General features: G+C 45.4%; 1 protein-coding gene across 2 annotated transcripts in view; it reads right to left on the bottom strand.

Moving 5' to 3' along the window:
• Nucleotides 1-13,939, bottom strand: part of USP12 (ubiquitin specific peptidase 12) — a 59,959-nt gene extending 46,020 nt beyond the window's left edge. Inside the window, exon 1 of one of the 2 annotated variants that reach the window (XM_027557537.1) lies at nucleotides 13,672-13,939. In XM_027557537.1, coding sequence (XP_027413338.1) covers nucleotides 13,672-13,719 — 48 coding nt within the window. In that variant the 5' untranslated portion in view covers nucleotides 13,720-13,939. Of the gene's footprint in view, nucleotides 1-12,175; nucleotides 12,269-13,671 lie in introns of those variants that run through there. The other variant, XM_027557536.1, reaches the window with a different exon arrangement.
• Between the last annotated feature and the right edge of the window lie 3,574 nt (nucleotides 13,940-17,513).

Genomic DNA, 17,513 nt, shown 5'->3' with positions numbered 1-17,513 from the left:
GTAATACTAAACTCTGGTTGTCAGAAGAGAGAATGAGAAACAACAAAAATAAATATATCTTGGTTTCCAAGAGGTCAGAGAATAGAAAGATACAAGAGCAAATAAAAGTCTGCTATGAGAGCGCTAGTATTAATAATTAACTCAATTACCCACAAGACGGTAAGAGCATATTTAATAATACAAATTGTGTTTTAAAAATCATGTCTGCCATGTATGGAAAAGACCAGGAGAGATACAAAAACATGTAATCAAATACGAGTAAATGATTAATGGGTTACTGGTGACTTCTGGCTTCTTTACACATTGCTGTCCATCACATTTTTTCCTGTTATAATCAGTAAGACAGTAAAATTTCTTAGTAAGTATCCATGTAACTAAAAGAAAACATCACACATCTGTGAAAGACTTGGGAGTGGGAAGCTGGGTAGAAGGTAGCAAACGATCAATCACAAAGGGGAAAAAAAAAATCGCACAGCTAACCAACTACATCCACTTCCAGAAAACGTCAGCCATCATTGGTTTAATGGAATATTAAGTGTCCACCACTGCACAGGTCCAATCTTGGCTCACAAGTGACGTTAGAGATATTTACACTAGTTAGTTTAAAAGACACTTAAACTGGTTGCTCCCCCCTCACCACCAAAAAACTACAGCTCTTTAAGTCCCTATCTGATTTCTGAAAGGATTGAGATGGCAATGTTTCTTTAAGCCACCCGTTATGAACTGAACTGTATCCATTCCCACCCTCCCCACCAAAAAAAAAAAGATGTATGTAAAACTTAACTCACAGCAGCGTGGATTGTGACCTTATTTAAAAACTGGGTCTTTACAGAAGTAATCAAGCTAGAATGAGGTCACTAAGGTGAACTCCAATTCAGTATGACTGGTGTCCTTTTAAAAAGGGGAATTGAGACATAGACACGCACAGAGGAAAAATGATGTGAAGGGACACAGGGGAAGGTGGCCACTGACAAGCCACGGGACACCTGAGGCTCAGACTTCCAAGTGAGACTCTCAGATGCTGGCGGCGGGGCAGGGAGCCCAGCACCTTCCAAGGGCGCAGTACACTGTCCAGACCGTGGACTTGGACTCTGGCCTCCAGACTGTAAGACAATAAATTTCCCTTGTTCTAAGCCATTCAGTTTGCAGCTCCTGTTACAGAAGCCCTACGAAGCTAATACACCATCCGATAAGCATGCAGGACACCCTCAAGAGCACTGCCTTTCCAAAGAGCTCACACCCAGCAATTTCATCTGTGGCATAAATACTCAGCAAGGCTAGTCTAAAGGCATGCCAATATACAACTCATGAAAGGAATTCACACTATCATTTCATTTTAGTTTGCTTCCAATTTTCTTAAGAATGTCTTCTGTGAGAATGTTTGTAATATTTAACTGCAGTAATATATTCTTGGTTGAGACACAATGATTTTGAATGAATTTAATCACTCTGGCCTATGAAGTTGATATATTATAACTGAAATGTACCACTCTAAAAAAAACAAACAAACTTTCAACTGAATGGTATAGGCATTTAACATAAACCCGAATTTAAGAATCTATAGGTCATAAACACACAGACCCACAACCAGGCATGTGATAGTGAAAACGCTGAAAGTCAAAGACAAGGAGAAAAAATTCAAAGCAGCGTGAGAAAAGGACGAGTCACTTAGAAGGGACACCTTCTCAGCAGGAGCAAGGCTGAGGAGGTGGGGTAACGCATTCAAAGTGCTCCCTTTTAAAATCCTCATTTTAATAGTTCCAAACAATTTATGCAACCTCAGAGGCGTATCTACCACCCCAGGTCTAACACATGGGGGGACAGGTGGGAGGACAAGAGACAGAGGCACCACCCCGCCTCGAAAGTGACCACGGAGATGAGCCAGCTCATCACTAACACAACATACAGGGTGGTATAAGAACCACAGCGCAGTTCCTGGAGCGAAAAGGAGAGAAGATGACATCTGGGGTGAAAACTGCAACCACGGGAGAGAGGCGGGAGGACACGAGAGAGGCAGCCACGCCGCCTCGAACGGACAAAAATAAAAACAAACCACAAGCAGAGATGAGAAAAGGTAAGAGAGTCCACTTTTCGGTCGAAAAGGGCAACGTATGAGTGTCTTCAAAGAAGACGACAACGAGGCAGATTTGCAAGCGTGGTCATGGGGCGAGGGCTGGATTTTCATAGGGAAAACCCACCAGAGCGCTCACAGGTGCCTCTAGGTTTCTCCTGCTGGGCTGACCAGCTCCCCCGGGGGCACCTGCTTAACCAGGGAGGGGAATCGTCCTGTGGGCTGGCTGCGTCCCCTGGGAGGGAGACGTAAGCCTCCTTCAAGTTAAAATACGCAGCAAAAACAAATGAAACTCACTAGTAAACTAGAGAAACTAGTCTTGAAAAAAAAAAATGAACTGTCTTTTTAAAGAATGACATGCAAATTAACGAAAACAAAAATAATAAATTTGCCTAGCAGAGTCGTTAATCCAGTACCTGGGGTTTCGTTTTTGATCAACTGTATCTAGTTTTGAGCCTTTAACATTTCAAAACTGTTCCGACTTCTGTTCACCTTTAGTAACCCTGATTCCCTCAGGGGGACACGGAGAACACTTGATTTCCATTCCTCGCCTGCTCCTGGATGAACCAAAGCCACGTCATTCACGGCCGAAGTCTGAAACCGTCTAAACATGCTGTCTTGTTCAGTAGAAACCAGAACACCCTTCCTCTGCTATTTCAAGACACATCTTCCTCGTGCAAACTTCAAAGTACCAACTGCTACCCCAAGGTACCACCTTGATCATCCTGCAGAAGAGCACTTCCGTGAAGCAGATTAAACACCAGGGAATCGTCCCAACATCAGGGAAAGCAAACAAACCAAAAAACAAAACAAAACTGTGGAACAACATTCTAGGGAAGAAAGAAAAAAAAATTCTTCAAAATGACAGTGGCTGGCTTTCTGGACTGAGGTTCAGAGCAGAGGAAATGTTTATGTCTACAGGATCTCACATTATAAACATATTTTCCACTCCAGAGAATAGGGGGCTCTTATTTTCTACTTTCCTTGCCCCTAGGACTTACTCCACTGCTTCCTTTCTTTGTGCCCAGATGGGCTCTCTTTCTACAATCCTAATTTGAAAGAATTACTAAAGCTTTCTTTTCAGGCATTCCTGAAAAACTCAGGTAGATGAATACTATAGAGATTAACACAATTGATTCACTATAATTTTAGACCTTAAAAAAAAAATGGCACTAGAAGGAAACAACAAGAAGTTAGCTGACATCACAAGTAAACTGCTCCCTCACAGCACAAATAATTTGGCAATGAACTGCATGTCATAGGAGAACCAAGCCCACAGATACCTCATTAGAAAGAAAAGAAAAAAAAAGTCTATGAACCATAAATCCCTAAAAGACTTTTTTAATGAAAGAGAACCTAAAATTGTGCTTCATCAGTTACCTGAGCACCGCAAGACCAGGATCACTAAAACACTCATTTTCAAACTCTGCACTGACTTCTATTTCGTCAAAGGGAACCTGGGAGCCCGCTGCCATGCCACAGCCCAGGTGGCCAGACACGCCCCGACCTCTGCCCCTGAGGACGAATGCCCATCACCAACCACCACGGGGATCTCCATTTATGTTTCCAGTGCAAAGAAAGCAGTTCCACATGGATCATCTCCCTTCACAGGCTTTCTCTCATTTGATCTAATGGGGAGAATGATTCCATCTCACAGTAAGTGGTCCATCCAAATATACATAATTAGTAAGTGGAGTGGGACTCAAAGCTACACACACATACAGAGAAGCTTAGAAATTAGGGACAAAAAAATTTCCTAAATTCTTGTTTAAAAAGGAAAGAAAAACAATTGTATCTCAACCATGAAAGAGGCAACGTATTGTCTTGTAGATACCATCACGGACTAGGGAGTCAAGAAACAGGGATCTCACCTCCAGTCGCTTTGGGGACGACTTGAAGCTTGTTTTTGTACTCTGTGAAAGTGGGGCTGATATTTCCTGAGCTTTCCTCACTCTGAAAGGATCTTCAAGATGACAGATGTGAGAAGGAGTATGAGACTAACAAAAAAAGGGCTTGAATGATCTTAAAATATCTAGAAAAGCTATCTGCACATTAAGTTCTTAGAGGTGATGATAGTATTGTGTTATTGTTATATACATTGTCCTTTTGTTTTACAAAGGTTTTTAAGCGATATTTAGTTCTTTATGTAATCTGATAGTTCCTTCCCTATAATACAGATGAATTTAATCCATTTAGATTTATTATAATTAATAAAACAGCTTTCTTCCATTTTACTTTGGTTTTCTGTTCATCTTTTTCTTTTTTTTTTTCAATCTTATATTTCCTATTTTCCTGCCCTCAGAATTTGAGTGATAAAGTTTCAGCTAGTTTGGAAACAAGGAAAATCATTTCTTGTGTAGGTATATATTTAGCCTTCATTTTTACCATGCATATACAACTTACAATTTTCTAATACTGTTTTTGGGGAGGTTTTTTGGATAGGGGACAAGACTTTTAACAAGTTTTTAACTACCATTAGTCCCTTCTACTTCATCATGTTATTGTCACCATATTTTTTAAAAGCAACGTTTTAACAATCAATGTAGTAAAATTTACCAATGTACCTTTATCAACTCCACTATACCTTTATCCCAACTCTCCTCTGAACTTACACCTTCTCAGGATAAATGCAGATCCCAGGAGGCTGCACCTCTGCTCACCTCTGGAATCCCCTCTCTTCCTGCTCACACAATGACTGACTTCCTTGCACTAAATTCAACCCTGAATATTCACTGGAAGGATTGATGCTGAAACTGAAGCTCCAATACTTGGGCCACCTGATGCAAAGAGCCGACTCACTGGAAAAGACTCCGATGCTGGGAAAGACTGAGGGCAAGAGAAGGGGGCAGCAGAGGATGAGATGGTTACATAGCATCAGTGATTCAGTGGACACAAATTTGAGCAAATTCCGGGAGACACCGGAGGACAGTGTCTGGCGTGCTGGAAGCCTGGCGTGCTGCAGTCCATGGGATCGCAAGAAGTCGGACACAACTGAGCGACTGAACAACAGCAACAGCATTAAGTTCCGATCTCTTCCGAGAGGTTTCCTCCCCAAGCCCTCGTCTCTTTCCCAGGGAGAAATGACCACTTCCTCTTTCCCATACTGATTATTCCTCACTCCTGATGTGCTGTATACGTCTGGCCTCCTTCCCGACCTTTTTCTCATCATGGTACACATAGTGAGTACTAAGTGTGGAGCCCACAGGAACATACAGGTAAGACTATTCTCACGCGTACTTGTCTGCTAAGTCGCTTCGGTCGAGTCCGACTCTTTGTGGCCCCCTGGACTGTAGCCCGCCAGGCTCCTCTGTCCATGGGATTCTCCAGGCAAGAATACTGGAGTGGGCTGCCATTTCCCTCTCTAGGGGATCTTCCCGACCCAGGGACTGAACCCACGTCTCTCATGTCTCCTGCACTGGCAGGCGGGTTCTTTTCTGGATGCAAATTGGTCAAGGGTCTCTGGTCAATCCAGACAGCTCCTGGTTGCCCAGCAGCCAAGAAGATTTCTCTCTGGGCACAACTATGACCTATTCGGGACACACTGAACGGGAAGGTCCTGTGAGACCAGAGCTCATCATGCTCATCTTCATATTCTCAATACCGCACGCACCCTGACAGCATGCAGGTCCCCGCGAATACTTCCTCAAAGCACTTATGAAGAAAAGGCACTCTTTACGGGGGGGAACAAAAAAGAACACATCGCTATTAGCTTAAAAAGAATAAATCCATCACGCCTTCCATGAAAAGCATTTACACACTTAGCATCAGGAAGAAGCCTGGCTTAGGTCACTGAAAGAAAAAGGACTAAAATAAAACCAAAGGCAACAATACTCTAACTCCTTTAAAATATACCATGATGAGACCACTATTCACAAGTAGAAAGTGCAGGGTTGGTCCCTGAACCTATGAAGCATTTCAATAAGAATATCTGTCAGCTGGCACTGGAAAAATATCCACTTGTTCTGAGCTGGAAAAAAATTTTTACTGGCCTGCAGCTTTCGATGTGTGGATTACTACAGATGGAGGTCCTAAGCAAGCTTCGACATCGTTCTATAGACGTCACACAACTCTGAGAAAAAGCTGATCTTTCTTTGGAAGCCGCAGCGGCAAAGGATAAGCCAGTGAACATACAGGATTATGAAGACCCACACCACTCACACAATCACATTCTATATTAAATATCATGTACTTCACAGCATCACGAAATTCTTCTTGATTGAGTACTTCTGGGAAAGTAGACGTCAGGGTTTTTCTTCCAAGATGAATTATGTATACAAAAACCATTTCTCTCGTCTCCTTCTAATATAAATTCTGTGCATAAGGTTTTAAATGATGATGACTTCTATATGGGTATTTTCAACAGTACTGGGTCTCTGGATTATTGATTCAGCATCTCATATAACTCACCGTTATACCTGGCATTTACCTTTTTCTTCCAACACAAACCATTTTACAGATATTTCAACAATCCTCTTCGAAAAGCAGGTTTGGTAACTGCACCACAGGCCAACAAGAGGTGTCACCCTGGTAGGGGACCAGGGCATGAAGGAATCAAATGCAACAATGTGGCCCCAGGGAAGAACAGGAAAATCCAAAAGGAAATAAGGCCTGAAGCTGACTTTAAAACACAAACTCCATTCTACCAATGATGACAAGTTGGTGTGCTTTTTTTCAGTATAAAAAATAAGACTTTTCTTCTCAAAGTACTATTCCCAACTTATCTAAACTTCTCAAACATGTTTGAGAATGTTGCAAATTTAGACCATTTTTATTCCCAGCCAAAAGCAGTAGTTCCTACAAACCACTCAAAACAGGAGAAAAAAGACAATCCACATTCTTAGTTTGAATATTATGATCTAACCCACTTAACTTCAAAATAAATGTGTGCTTTCTCAGAAGCATATACTATTAATAAACTCATGTTGCTTACGATAAAAATGAACTAAAATAACTGCATTTTATTTAAAAGATTTCCATTTTGGTTACTAGTATTTGCTAACCTGACATTAACTAGAAGTGCCAATGAGTCCTTACCTCATGGAGGGGAGCAAACCACTTTACAAAGATAATAATAATAACTACAAACACAACAGATGATTAGTCATGGGCCAGTACCATTCTAGAACCCTATAAAGTGGACGTTATTTCACCCCCATTTTACAGATAAGAAAATCGTGGTACAGAGAACTAATTTGTCCAAGATCACACTCACACCCGTGAAAATAAATGTGGAATCTCAAAAAGGGCTTATACCTGCTCAGTAACTCAGTCGTGTCCGACTGTTTGCAACCCGATGGATGCAAAGGCTCCTCTGTCCATGGGATTCTCCAGGCATGAACACTGGAGCGGGTTGCCATTTCCTTTTCCAGGGGATCTTCCTGACCCAGGGATTGAACCTAGGACTCTTGCTTTGCAGGTGGATTCTTTACCATCTGAGCCACCAGGAAAGCCCTCAAAAAGGGCAGCAATTCAAAAATCTTTAAAAAATGGTATCGGAAAAGAAAAAACTGTCGAAAATAAGTAAACAGCTATGTGGATTGAGCCCCTTAATGAATAAAATAGTGATACCGCTGCTGCTGCTGCTAAGTCGCTTCAGTCGTGTCCGACTCTGTGCGACCCCATAGACGGCAGCCCACCAGGCTTCCCCGTCCCTGGGATTCTCCAGGCAAAAACACTGGAGTGGGTTGCCATTTCCTTCTCCAATGCATGAAAGTGAAAAGAGAAAGTGAAGTCGCTCAGTCGTGTCCGACTCTTAGCGACCCCATGGACCACAGCCCACCAGGCTCCCCCGTCCATGGGATTTTCCATGCAAGAGTACTGGAGTGGGTCGCCACTGCCTTCTCCACCTCCACTAAATGCTTTTGAAAGAACAAACATTTACTTTGGACCATAATTATCCATAAATTCCACAACATTTTTTAAAAACTAGCAAACTAGGTATAATCCATATTTAACTATATCTAATTCCATGCTCTTCATGTTATCTAAAACATGATCAGATGCAACCTACTGAACAGGAGAAACTACTGTAAATCATGTATCTGCTAAGGGACTAATATCCAAAATATATGAAAGAACTAATACAAATCAATAGCAAAAAGCCAATCCAATTACAAAGCAGGCAGAAGATCTCAACAGACACCTTTTGAAAAAAACATACACACATTTGCCAAAAGTTACATGAAAAGATACTCTACATCATTAATAACCAGGGAAATACAAATCAAAACCACAAGGAAGTATCACCTCACACCTGTTAGAATGTGTCAAAAAGACAAAAAATAACAAGTGTTAATGGGGAGGTGGAGAAAAGAGAATCTGCTCACTGTTGGCAGGAATGTAAGTTGATACAGCAACTATGGAAAACAATATGGAGGCTCCTCAAAAAATTAAAAATAGAACTACCATATGATCCAGCAATTCCTCTTCTGGACATTTATCATATCAAATGAGAACACTAATCCAAAAAGATAAATGGACCCCTATGTTCAGTGCAGCACTATTTACAATAGCCAAGATATGGAAAAAAACTATCTAAATGTTCATCAATGGATGAATGGATAAAGAACATGAGGTATGTGTATACAATGGAATGTTACTCAACCACTAAAAAAAAATCTTGCCATTGCCAACAACATGAATGGATATTACTGTTATTATGCTAGGTGAAATAAGTCAGACAGACAAATACCATATAAGCTCACTTATATGTGGCATCTTAAAAAAAAAAAAAAAGGCTCATAGATACAGAAAACAAGAGTGGTGGTTGCCAGAGCCGACAAGGGTGAAGTGTGGAGAGAACTGGGTGAAGGAGGTCAAAAAAGTAAAAGTAAAATTAATTAATTAAACATGATTAACATTCCCAAAATGATGAAATCAACAGTCAATTTATAAACTCTAAAAGGATTAGAGAATACTGAGTTTTAGATCTAGAAGGAAACAAACACAGAAGGAATATTTATTAGCGTCTAGTCCAACCCCTTTATTTTACAAATGAGAAAAATGAACTCGGAAAGTTTTAAGAGACTTTCCCATATGCGCAGATCTAAATGTCAAAATCTGGACTAGAGTTTTCCTTCTGGTCCAACTGCTCTTTTTAATTATACCATGCGGTAGGACACATTATAAAATACTATATTAAGCTTCTAGAACGGAGCTACTGAGAGAGAAATCAAAACAAAATCAGATCGTTTAAATCTAAAAAATGAAGATTGCTGGAAACGAATTAATGCTAAATAAGCGCTTACATAATCTTTCTGGAGACAGTAAAACTTTCAGGTAAGCTTCAGTTAATCTGACTTTAAAGGGAGGCTGGTGGCTCAGTGGTAAAGAATCTGCCTGCTAATACAGGAGACACAGGTTCGAGGGTTCGATCCCTGATGGTGGAAGATCTCACATACCTCAGGCAACTAAAGCCCATGCACCCCAACTTCTGAGTTGTGGCTCCACAACAAGAGAAGCCACCACAATGAGAAGTCTGTGCACCGCAACTAAAGAAAGCCCTTGAGCAGCAACAAAGACCCAGAGCAGCCAAAAATAGGTGAATTTTTTTTTTTTTTTTAAGACAAAACAAGCTCTGGGGGTGGGGGGGGAGGGTAAAGTAAATTATTTTCTGCTGCCTTCAGAGTTTCCAAACTCTTTTTAATAGAATATTTTCCAAATTTTCTATAATGAGAATAATTTTTTATGTCCAGTATGTATTCTGGCCAAATTCAGAAGATCAGCTGGCTTAAATAAAACTTATTCTCAACGATTTATCCACTAAGGTCCTCAAACACCTCTTCAAACATTTCCTATCCAACCAATTATATGACAGAAGACTCCTTATTTTTGAAGTTTTCATCCCTCCTAAGTTAACGTTAAAAACGGCAAAATTAGAAAACCAACAGCAACTCACTTTAAATATTCCTGTCACAGAAACACTAATTTTACTACTAAAGTATAGATAAAAATTAATTAAATATTTCGCTAATAAAAGAACTACATCCACCCTTCCCTGGTGGCTCAGATGGTAAAGAATCTGTCTGCAATGCAGGAGACCTGGGTGCGATCCCTGGGTCAGGAAGATCCCCTGGAGAAGGGAATGGCAACCCACTCCAGTATTCTTGCCCGGAGAATCTCCATGAGCTACAGTCCACGGGGTTGCAAAGTCAGACATGAATGAGCAACTGAGCACAGCACATCCACCCTATTTCCTAAGAAGGAACACAGAATGTTATTATTTAATAGAATATTCAGACTACAAGAAGAGCCTACCCCACAGCCTCATTCCCATGAACAAGGCACCATGGGTGAGTGACCCCAGTGAGACTCAATAAGACAAGTAGCCAGTCTCAACTGTGACTTTCCTGCAGTAAGTACAGTCAGTTTCAAGATTCCCACGCCTTTTTCGAAGCGAACTTGTCAGACACCAAGCTGCAGATTATGCTCTTGGCTCAGCAGTCCCATGTTCCAGGGGACCTAGCTGACTCCAGAGACTGGGGACGGGCAAGAAGCCAGGCCACCCCACCACCTACCACCTTCCTTTGCCACAACTTCTCCTTTACTTAAGCCCCGGCCCATGCCCCTTCCCCGGCCAGGACTCCTACAACCCAAACAAGCCTAGATGCCTCTCACATCCCCGGAGCACCCCCTACTGTGCTTCCTGACGGCCCTGACCCGTGTGGTCACCAGGTCCCAGCCGCTACAAGCTGCTCTACAACTTCACTTTGATTTCCAAACGCAGGCCGCCTCTCTACATGCATTTGTCACTTTCCCATTATTTCACCACGATGAAGTACAAATTAAATATTGGGTAAATCCTCCATGCCAGGCCCTCAAGTCAGGAGCTACTTTGGCGGCAAAACAAGCACCATGTGATACTGAAATTATTTCCTGGACATCATAAATAAGAGGGGTTTCTAGAGGCACCCTGCAGATGGATTCCCTGCAGCCTAAACGCAATCCCTCACTCGATTAGGCTGTAACATTGACTTAAGAGCAACAAACTTGACTAACATTCCCATGCCAGCAGAACAGTGATCTAGGAGAAGGCACTTTGGAAGAGATTCGCTTTTAACAGGTACTTAATCCAATCCAAGTCCAAGGGACTGCTGATTTGCCCAAGTGCCTTATGTTGACAGGTGAAATAAAATTCTGTCAACTTTATTATTTATAGTATAAAATGTCAACTCATTATAAATGTTTTCACAGCTGCTGATTCTCTGAGAGATCCAGCCCCCTCCTCCTACCAACCAACACACAACCTCAATCTCAGCCACGTTTAGCGAAACCCCCTCCCCCCAGACATTGGCATGGGACGGAAGGGACCCGGACAAACTCTTGACCGTCCGCAGAAGGTAGTGCTCTACCAAACTGCACAAATAAACAACAGTCCCTCTGCTTAAGGCCTTTACAATCTATCATAATAAGGCGATAAGAGAAAACTTTACAACATAGCTAGTGTGGGAAGTACCACTGAGATTAAAAAAATGCTGTGAAAAGACATGAGTGGGGATGAAGGCTGGGGATGGACAGCTGTAAGATTATTCAAGTAAGGCTACCTGCTTGAGAGAGAGCTGTGAATGCACCAGAAATCTACAAAGGCACACAGGTAAATACTTTGCTTTGCTTCGTTGTCTACTTGGTGATATCTCAGAAGATAGGCTGAAGTGCTCCTTAAGCAAAAGATCGCAGGCTACTTTGAGATGTTCGGCTCTATCTCGGACAGCGTCAGAGTTTTTATTCAAATATGAAAACTGACACACCCAACTTTAACACTGCTTCAGGAGCAATCTCATTTGGCTGAGCACTGATGTTTCTGTATCTGCCAACAATACACACATTACACTACATGCAATTAATGCACCAGAGCAGAAGCCCTAGAAAGAACTCTAGAGTATAAGGTTCTTGAGATCAAGATCCCACTCAGTGTTTGACATGGCAAATTGCTCTGCCTCATTTTCTTAATGTGACTAGTGCATCTATAAATTCGTTAATGTGAATGACGCTTGTTTCCCTTAACTAGAAGGTAAACAACCATGAAAGCAAAAGTCCCACTTGACTACTGTTGTATCCCCAGCGCTCAGCACACCCTCCTGTACGAAGTAGGTGCTAAATGTATACCTGAAATACTGGAGTGGATGAGCAGGCAGTAAGACAGACACATCTCTCCAGAAACTCTAGACTTTGACAGGGAACCATGACCCGGCAATCTGTGCAGGCTCAGCAATCTGGTGAGATTATCGAGATTATCATTTTCAAAGACTTAATTATCACATTCCTTCTGAAACAGAGTAAGATGATAACTGACACATCTAAGCGTAATTAATGTACCTGACCCTTGGAAATCATCCTTTAAAACGGTCCCTTTAACATCAATGCTTTCCTAAAACGTGAACTGTTCAAGAAAAACATCCACTTGAGGAAATGGACTCTTCATGATTCATTCTTCAGCGTGATGTCTTTAATACTGTAGATTTTAATCCCACCTGATTTCAGCCATTTTTAAAAATACTGTTTCTCAGGGTGCAGTTCAGAAATCTGCGGCTAAAAGCCATCTTTCCGATCGGATTCGCCGCTCCTTCAAGAAAGGTACAGGAAATGTACCACCCATACGAGGAAGACAGCTGGTGGGGGGCGGGGGGAATTTCCCACAGGCACAAAAAGGGCTGGGAAGGCGTAAAACAGAAGGAAAGACTGCAGGAGTCTTTAATAAACGTGATCGCTAGGCCCACGTGGTAAAAGAATAACTTTTTTTTTTTTTCCTGAGACGGCTCATAACTAAGATCGCCAGAGAGATCGCCAGATGTTAAAGCCATAAGGAACTAAGGAAACGAATTCGCCCCCATCGTGTGGAGTGACAACGGGTACCCCGGCCACGCACAGAACACCAAGATTTAAACGCACGTTCGCTCTGCTTAACTCGGGACTTGTCCACGAGGCAGGAGCTCTTTTCCCCTGAAGCTCTTTTCCCCTTCTACTTAAAAGCCCCCGACACGACACAAGACAGCGATGCTGCTGCCGTCTGTTCCCGCACAGAAATACTTCAAGTCACACACCGATGCGTCTAGTGCGTTCAAGTAAACAAACGACAGGAACGCTTAAGCTGTTCTCAGGATCGGCGGGCATTCCCAGACAAGACTCCCCGGCTGCAAACCGGGGAGCTCAGTCACCTCCGAGGAGGAGACACGGTGGGGAGGAGGGGGGGGGTCAGTTTCGACAGCACTTTAGAGTTTCCCCCTTCGCGCACACACACACACACACACACACACACCCGTCCCCCGGGCCCGGCGAGGGGACGCGGCCTCGCCAGGGCGCGGGGAGCAGACCTGCGCCGACTTCCGTGCGCGCGGGCCGGCAGCGGGACCTACCTACCCCGCCTCGGCCCCGCGCGCTCCGGACGCAAAGGCTGGGGCACCACGCGCGTGCTCCCGCCTCCGGCCCCCCAGAGCCGCGGCGATCGGGAGCACCGCCGGCCCGCGCCCCTCCCTGCCCCCGCGCGCCCCGGGGCCGCTCCGCCCGCGCTCGGGCCGCGCCGTCCAACCGCCCCCGGCCGGCCCCGCGCTAGGCCCCGCGGGCGGCAAGGGCGGGGACGCTGGCCGCCCGCCTGCCGCACCTACCATGGTACAGATGGAGGCGAGTTTGGAGACCGTCATTAGGATTTCCATCCGCCCAGCGCCATCTTCCACCGAATCGCGGCGGCGGCGGCGGGCGGGGAGGGAGGCAGCCGGGCCGCCCGCTCGCACCGCGGGCCGACCCCGAGCCGCCGCGGACCCACGCACCAAGCCTGCTCAGCCGCCGCTGCCGCTTTCGCCGCCGGCGCTCCGGCACTCCCCGCCGCGGGCCCCAGCCCCCGCCTGCCGGCCGCCCGCCCCCGGCTCCTCCCCGGCGCAGGGCGCAGCCGCTGCCTCCGGGCCCGCGCCTGCCCGCCGCGCACCCCGCCCAGCGCGCTGGGGAGCGGGCTCCGCCGAGGCCCTAATGCCCAGCCTGCCCGGCTGCTGCGCGGCCCGGCGGCGCGCCCGCCCCGCCCACCGCCACCGCCTCCGCCCCGCCCCTCCGCCACCCCGCCCCTCCCACCTCCGCGCGCCCTGACCAGTCCCGCGCCGGTCCCGCCCGCCGCCGCCGCCCCGCCCACCGCCGCGCACCCCCGCCCTCTCCCGTGCCGGCCCCGCCCACAGCAGCGAGCCCCGCCCGCCGCCTCGAGCCCCGCCCACTCCCGCGCCGGGCCCGCCCTCTCCCCGCGGACATCTCCCTCCATCTCCCTCCACCTCCCTCCTCCTCCCTGAACGCGCCACTCTGGGAACTCCCGCGCCGGCTCCACCCCGCGCTCGGCCGGGGCGGGGCTCGAGCGGCACCGCCTCCCGCCCGCGGCCCTCGCGGTCCTAGAGCCTCCGCTTCGGGTGAGGGACGAAGAGGGTCGCGGGGGCGACCAGCGCCCATCCTGAAAGGAGCTGACCTCCAGCCTCTAGCACGGCCGAAGGAACAGCTAGCCTCCACTGCCCAGAAAACTGAGGGGCGGTCTCGATAATCCTGGGTGCGATGGGAGGAAACCTGCTTCTGGACGGTTAAAATAGCCCAGGTCATCCAACATCCCAAACAGCTAAAATACAAGGTGGTTTGTCTCTTTTTACACACTTTGGGTGAATAACCTGGGTCAAAACACCATGATTTAGCGAAAGACAAATTAATTCAATAAACGTGAAAGGGGCAAAGAAGAAACTATATATATTTAGCTCTTTGAATCAAGAAAGGTAAATTACGAGGAAGGGGGCGAAGCTGCTTTCCTGCCTGCTTCTTGGCCATAAATTTAGAATTTGGTTATAAATATAGTTTCTAAATATATTTGTTCTGAAAGTCGAGTTGCAAAATAGGAAAGATCTCAACCTAGCAGTGATGATGATGTTCCCAGGGACAAGTAGTCCCGCAAGTGAGAAAAAGGTCCTGTGAGAAATGGTGAAGCTGGTGTTAGCCAGGAGGACAGTTACCATTTTCCACTTTTGTAAAATGCATCATTGCACCCTGTCCTTCCTGTCAGGCATCTCAGCTTCACTTCTTCCTATTTGAGAAAGAAGTTCAAGTTAATAGAATATAAACTATTGTATTAGCCTGCATGTGTGCTCAGTCACTCAGTCGTGTCTGACTGTTACCGACCCCAAGGACTGTGGCTGGCCAGGCTCCTCTGTCCATGGGATTCTCTAGGCAAGAACACTGGGGTGGGTTGCCATTCCCTTCTCCAGGGGAATCTTCCCCATACAGGGATCAAACCTGCATCTCCTGTGGCTCCTGCATTGGCAGGCGGATTCTCCACCACTGAGCCACCTGGGAAGCCCTTATTGTATTAGAAAGCTGTGATTTTTCACAATTAAAGAACTGTGGTCATGGAATGCTTTTTTGGGTTCCCCTATTTCAGTGGGGCAGAAATTCAGACATATATCTAAAATCAGATATTCCTTATCTCCTCAGTTCAAAACACTCAAAAAAACAAAACATTCAAACAAAATTTAGGTGAAAAATAGATTTCTGGTACATGCATGCTGTTTCCATAGTGATTTCCATTATAAGCTTGCTTGGGGGGAAAATAAATTGCAAACAGAATGTAACTAAGTCCCATAGTAGCTGGCCTGATGCTCCAGGCACCTGCCTCCTGGGAAGCCAGGCCCACCCTCTTTGCCCTGATACCTGAGCCAGTACTAGAAAACTCCAAAACACACGTTCAGGGTGTTGGGTGCTCATCTCCCTGTTTCTCTGCCCAGACCGGAAAGTATCACCCACCTGAATTCCTTCTTGGTATGGTCCATCTTGCTTAGGCCCCCAGTGTGTGCCTGGGCCTCCTACCAGTGTCACCATGCCCCTTGATGCTGTCTCCCTATTTGGGTTGACATCTATCTTCATCTTGCCCCATCAAGCAGGTCCGCACCAGAACTTGAGCCCCACCTCTATCTATGCTGCCCACCGAGATCTTTCCTTGTCCATGGAACAGAAGCCACCAGATTTACGTGTAAGTGTAACCCATGGACAGAGGAGCCTGGCAGGCTACAGTCTATAGGATCATAAAGAGTCGGACACAACTGATGAGCTTACAATCAATCATGCACGTAAGAACAAGGACTTTTCTACATGGATTTCTGGTAGAATTACCAGCGTTGTGTTGGTTGGTGTTCAGTTTGCTCAGTCATGTCCAACTCTTTGTGACCCCATGGTCTGTAGCACACCAGGCTTCCTTGTCCTTCACCATCTCCCGGAGTTTGTTCAAACTCATATCCATTAAGTCGGTGATGCCATCCAACCATCTCATCCTCTGTTGTCCCCTTTTCCTCCTGCCTTCGATCTTTCCCAGCATCAGGGTATTCTCTAATGAGTCGGCTGTTTGCATCAGGTGGCCAAAGTATTGGAGCTTCAACTTCAGCATCAGCCCTTCCAATATTCAGGATTGATTTCCTTTAGGATTCATGGGTTTGATCTCCTTGCTGTCCAAAGGACTCTCAAGAGTCTTCTCCAACACCACAATTCAAAAGCATCAGTTCTTCAGCACTCAGTCTTCTTTATGGTCCTATTCTCACATCCATACATGACTACTGGAAAAATCAGAGCTTTGACTGTACAGACCTTTGTAATTTAGAGTCATCAAAATTCAGGTGAGGGACTTCCCTGGCGGTCCAGCAGTTAAGACTCTTGTGCTTCCATTTCGGGGGATGCAGGTTTGATCCCTGGTCGGGGAACTAAGATCTCTCATGCCTCACAGTGAGGTCAAAAACTTAAATAAATTGGGTGATATCACAGATCCAAAAGGCAAATATCTCAATGCCTTGGGTCTCCAGCCTAAAGTTGAATAGAAAGATACAAATGTAAAGAAGAGAGTCTTCCATACACTAGGTGCTACGCTGGTGTGCGTTTTTTGGTTTTTGTTTTCTACCATCTATAATGCTGTTGAAGATAAGATTAAGCTGAAATGTCACACTTTCGCCCCCAGAGTTTGAAAGGGATTATTTGGGTTTAGAACACAGTCTTCACCTGCAGCCATATCAGCTTCACAAAGAGCTTCATTGTATGCAGGGAAAAGATGCGTTTGTGTGCAACTGACTTCTTTCAGGCCTCCCTGAGTGTATCAGCTCCAGTTTACGCCCGGATAACTTCAGGGGCCAACCAAGTAAACAACCTAGGGCCAAGCTGATTCCATTTGGTCAGCACGATATTTATTTAAATGGCTTCATCTGAATAATTTTGCACAATCTTTTATATATTTCCTTGTATAGTTCCTTGCAAGCCACTTTGTATTTTCTGTTCTCTTCCTGCCTCCAGTTCACCAAGTGTCACTTTGTATACTTCTGCCTCTCTCTCCCCTGCAGGCATTAGGGTTTGCAACCAGCTGACATCAGTGAGTGAGATGTTGCCTGTGATGGGGAGGGAAGGACACGGTGAGGAGGTGGGGAGAAGTGTGAGGAGGTGGGGAGAAGTGTGGAAG

The sequence above is a fragment of the Bos indicus x Bos taurus genome, chromosome 12 (assembly GCF_003369695.1).
Source record: "Bos indicus x Bos taurus breed Angus x Brahman F1 hybrid chromosome 12, Bos_hybrid_MaternalHap_v2.0, whole genome shotgun sequence".
NCBI classification, from domain to species: Eukaryota; Metazoa; Chordata; class Mammalia; order Artiodactyla; family Bovidae; genus Bos; species Bos indicus x Bos taurus.
This window is presented reverse-complemented; position numbering and strand designations above follow the sequence as displayed.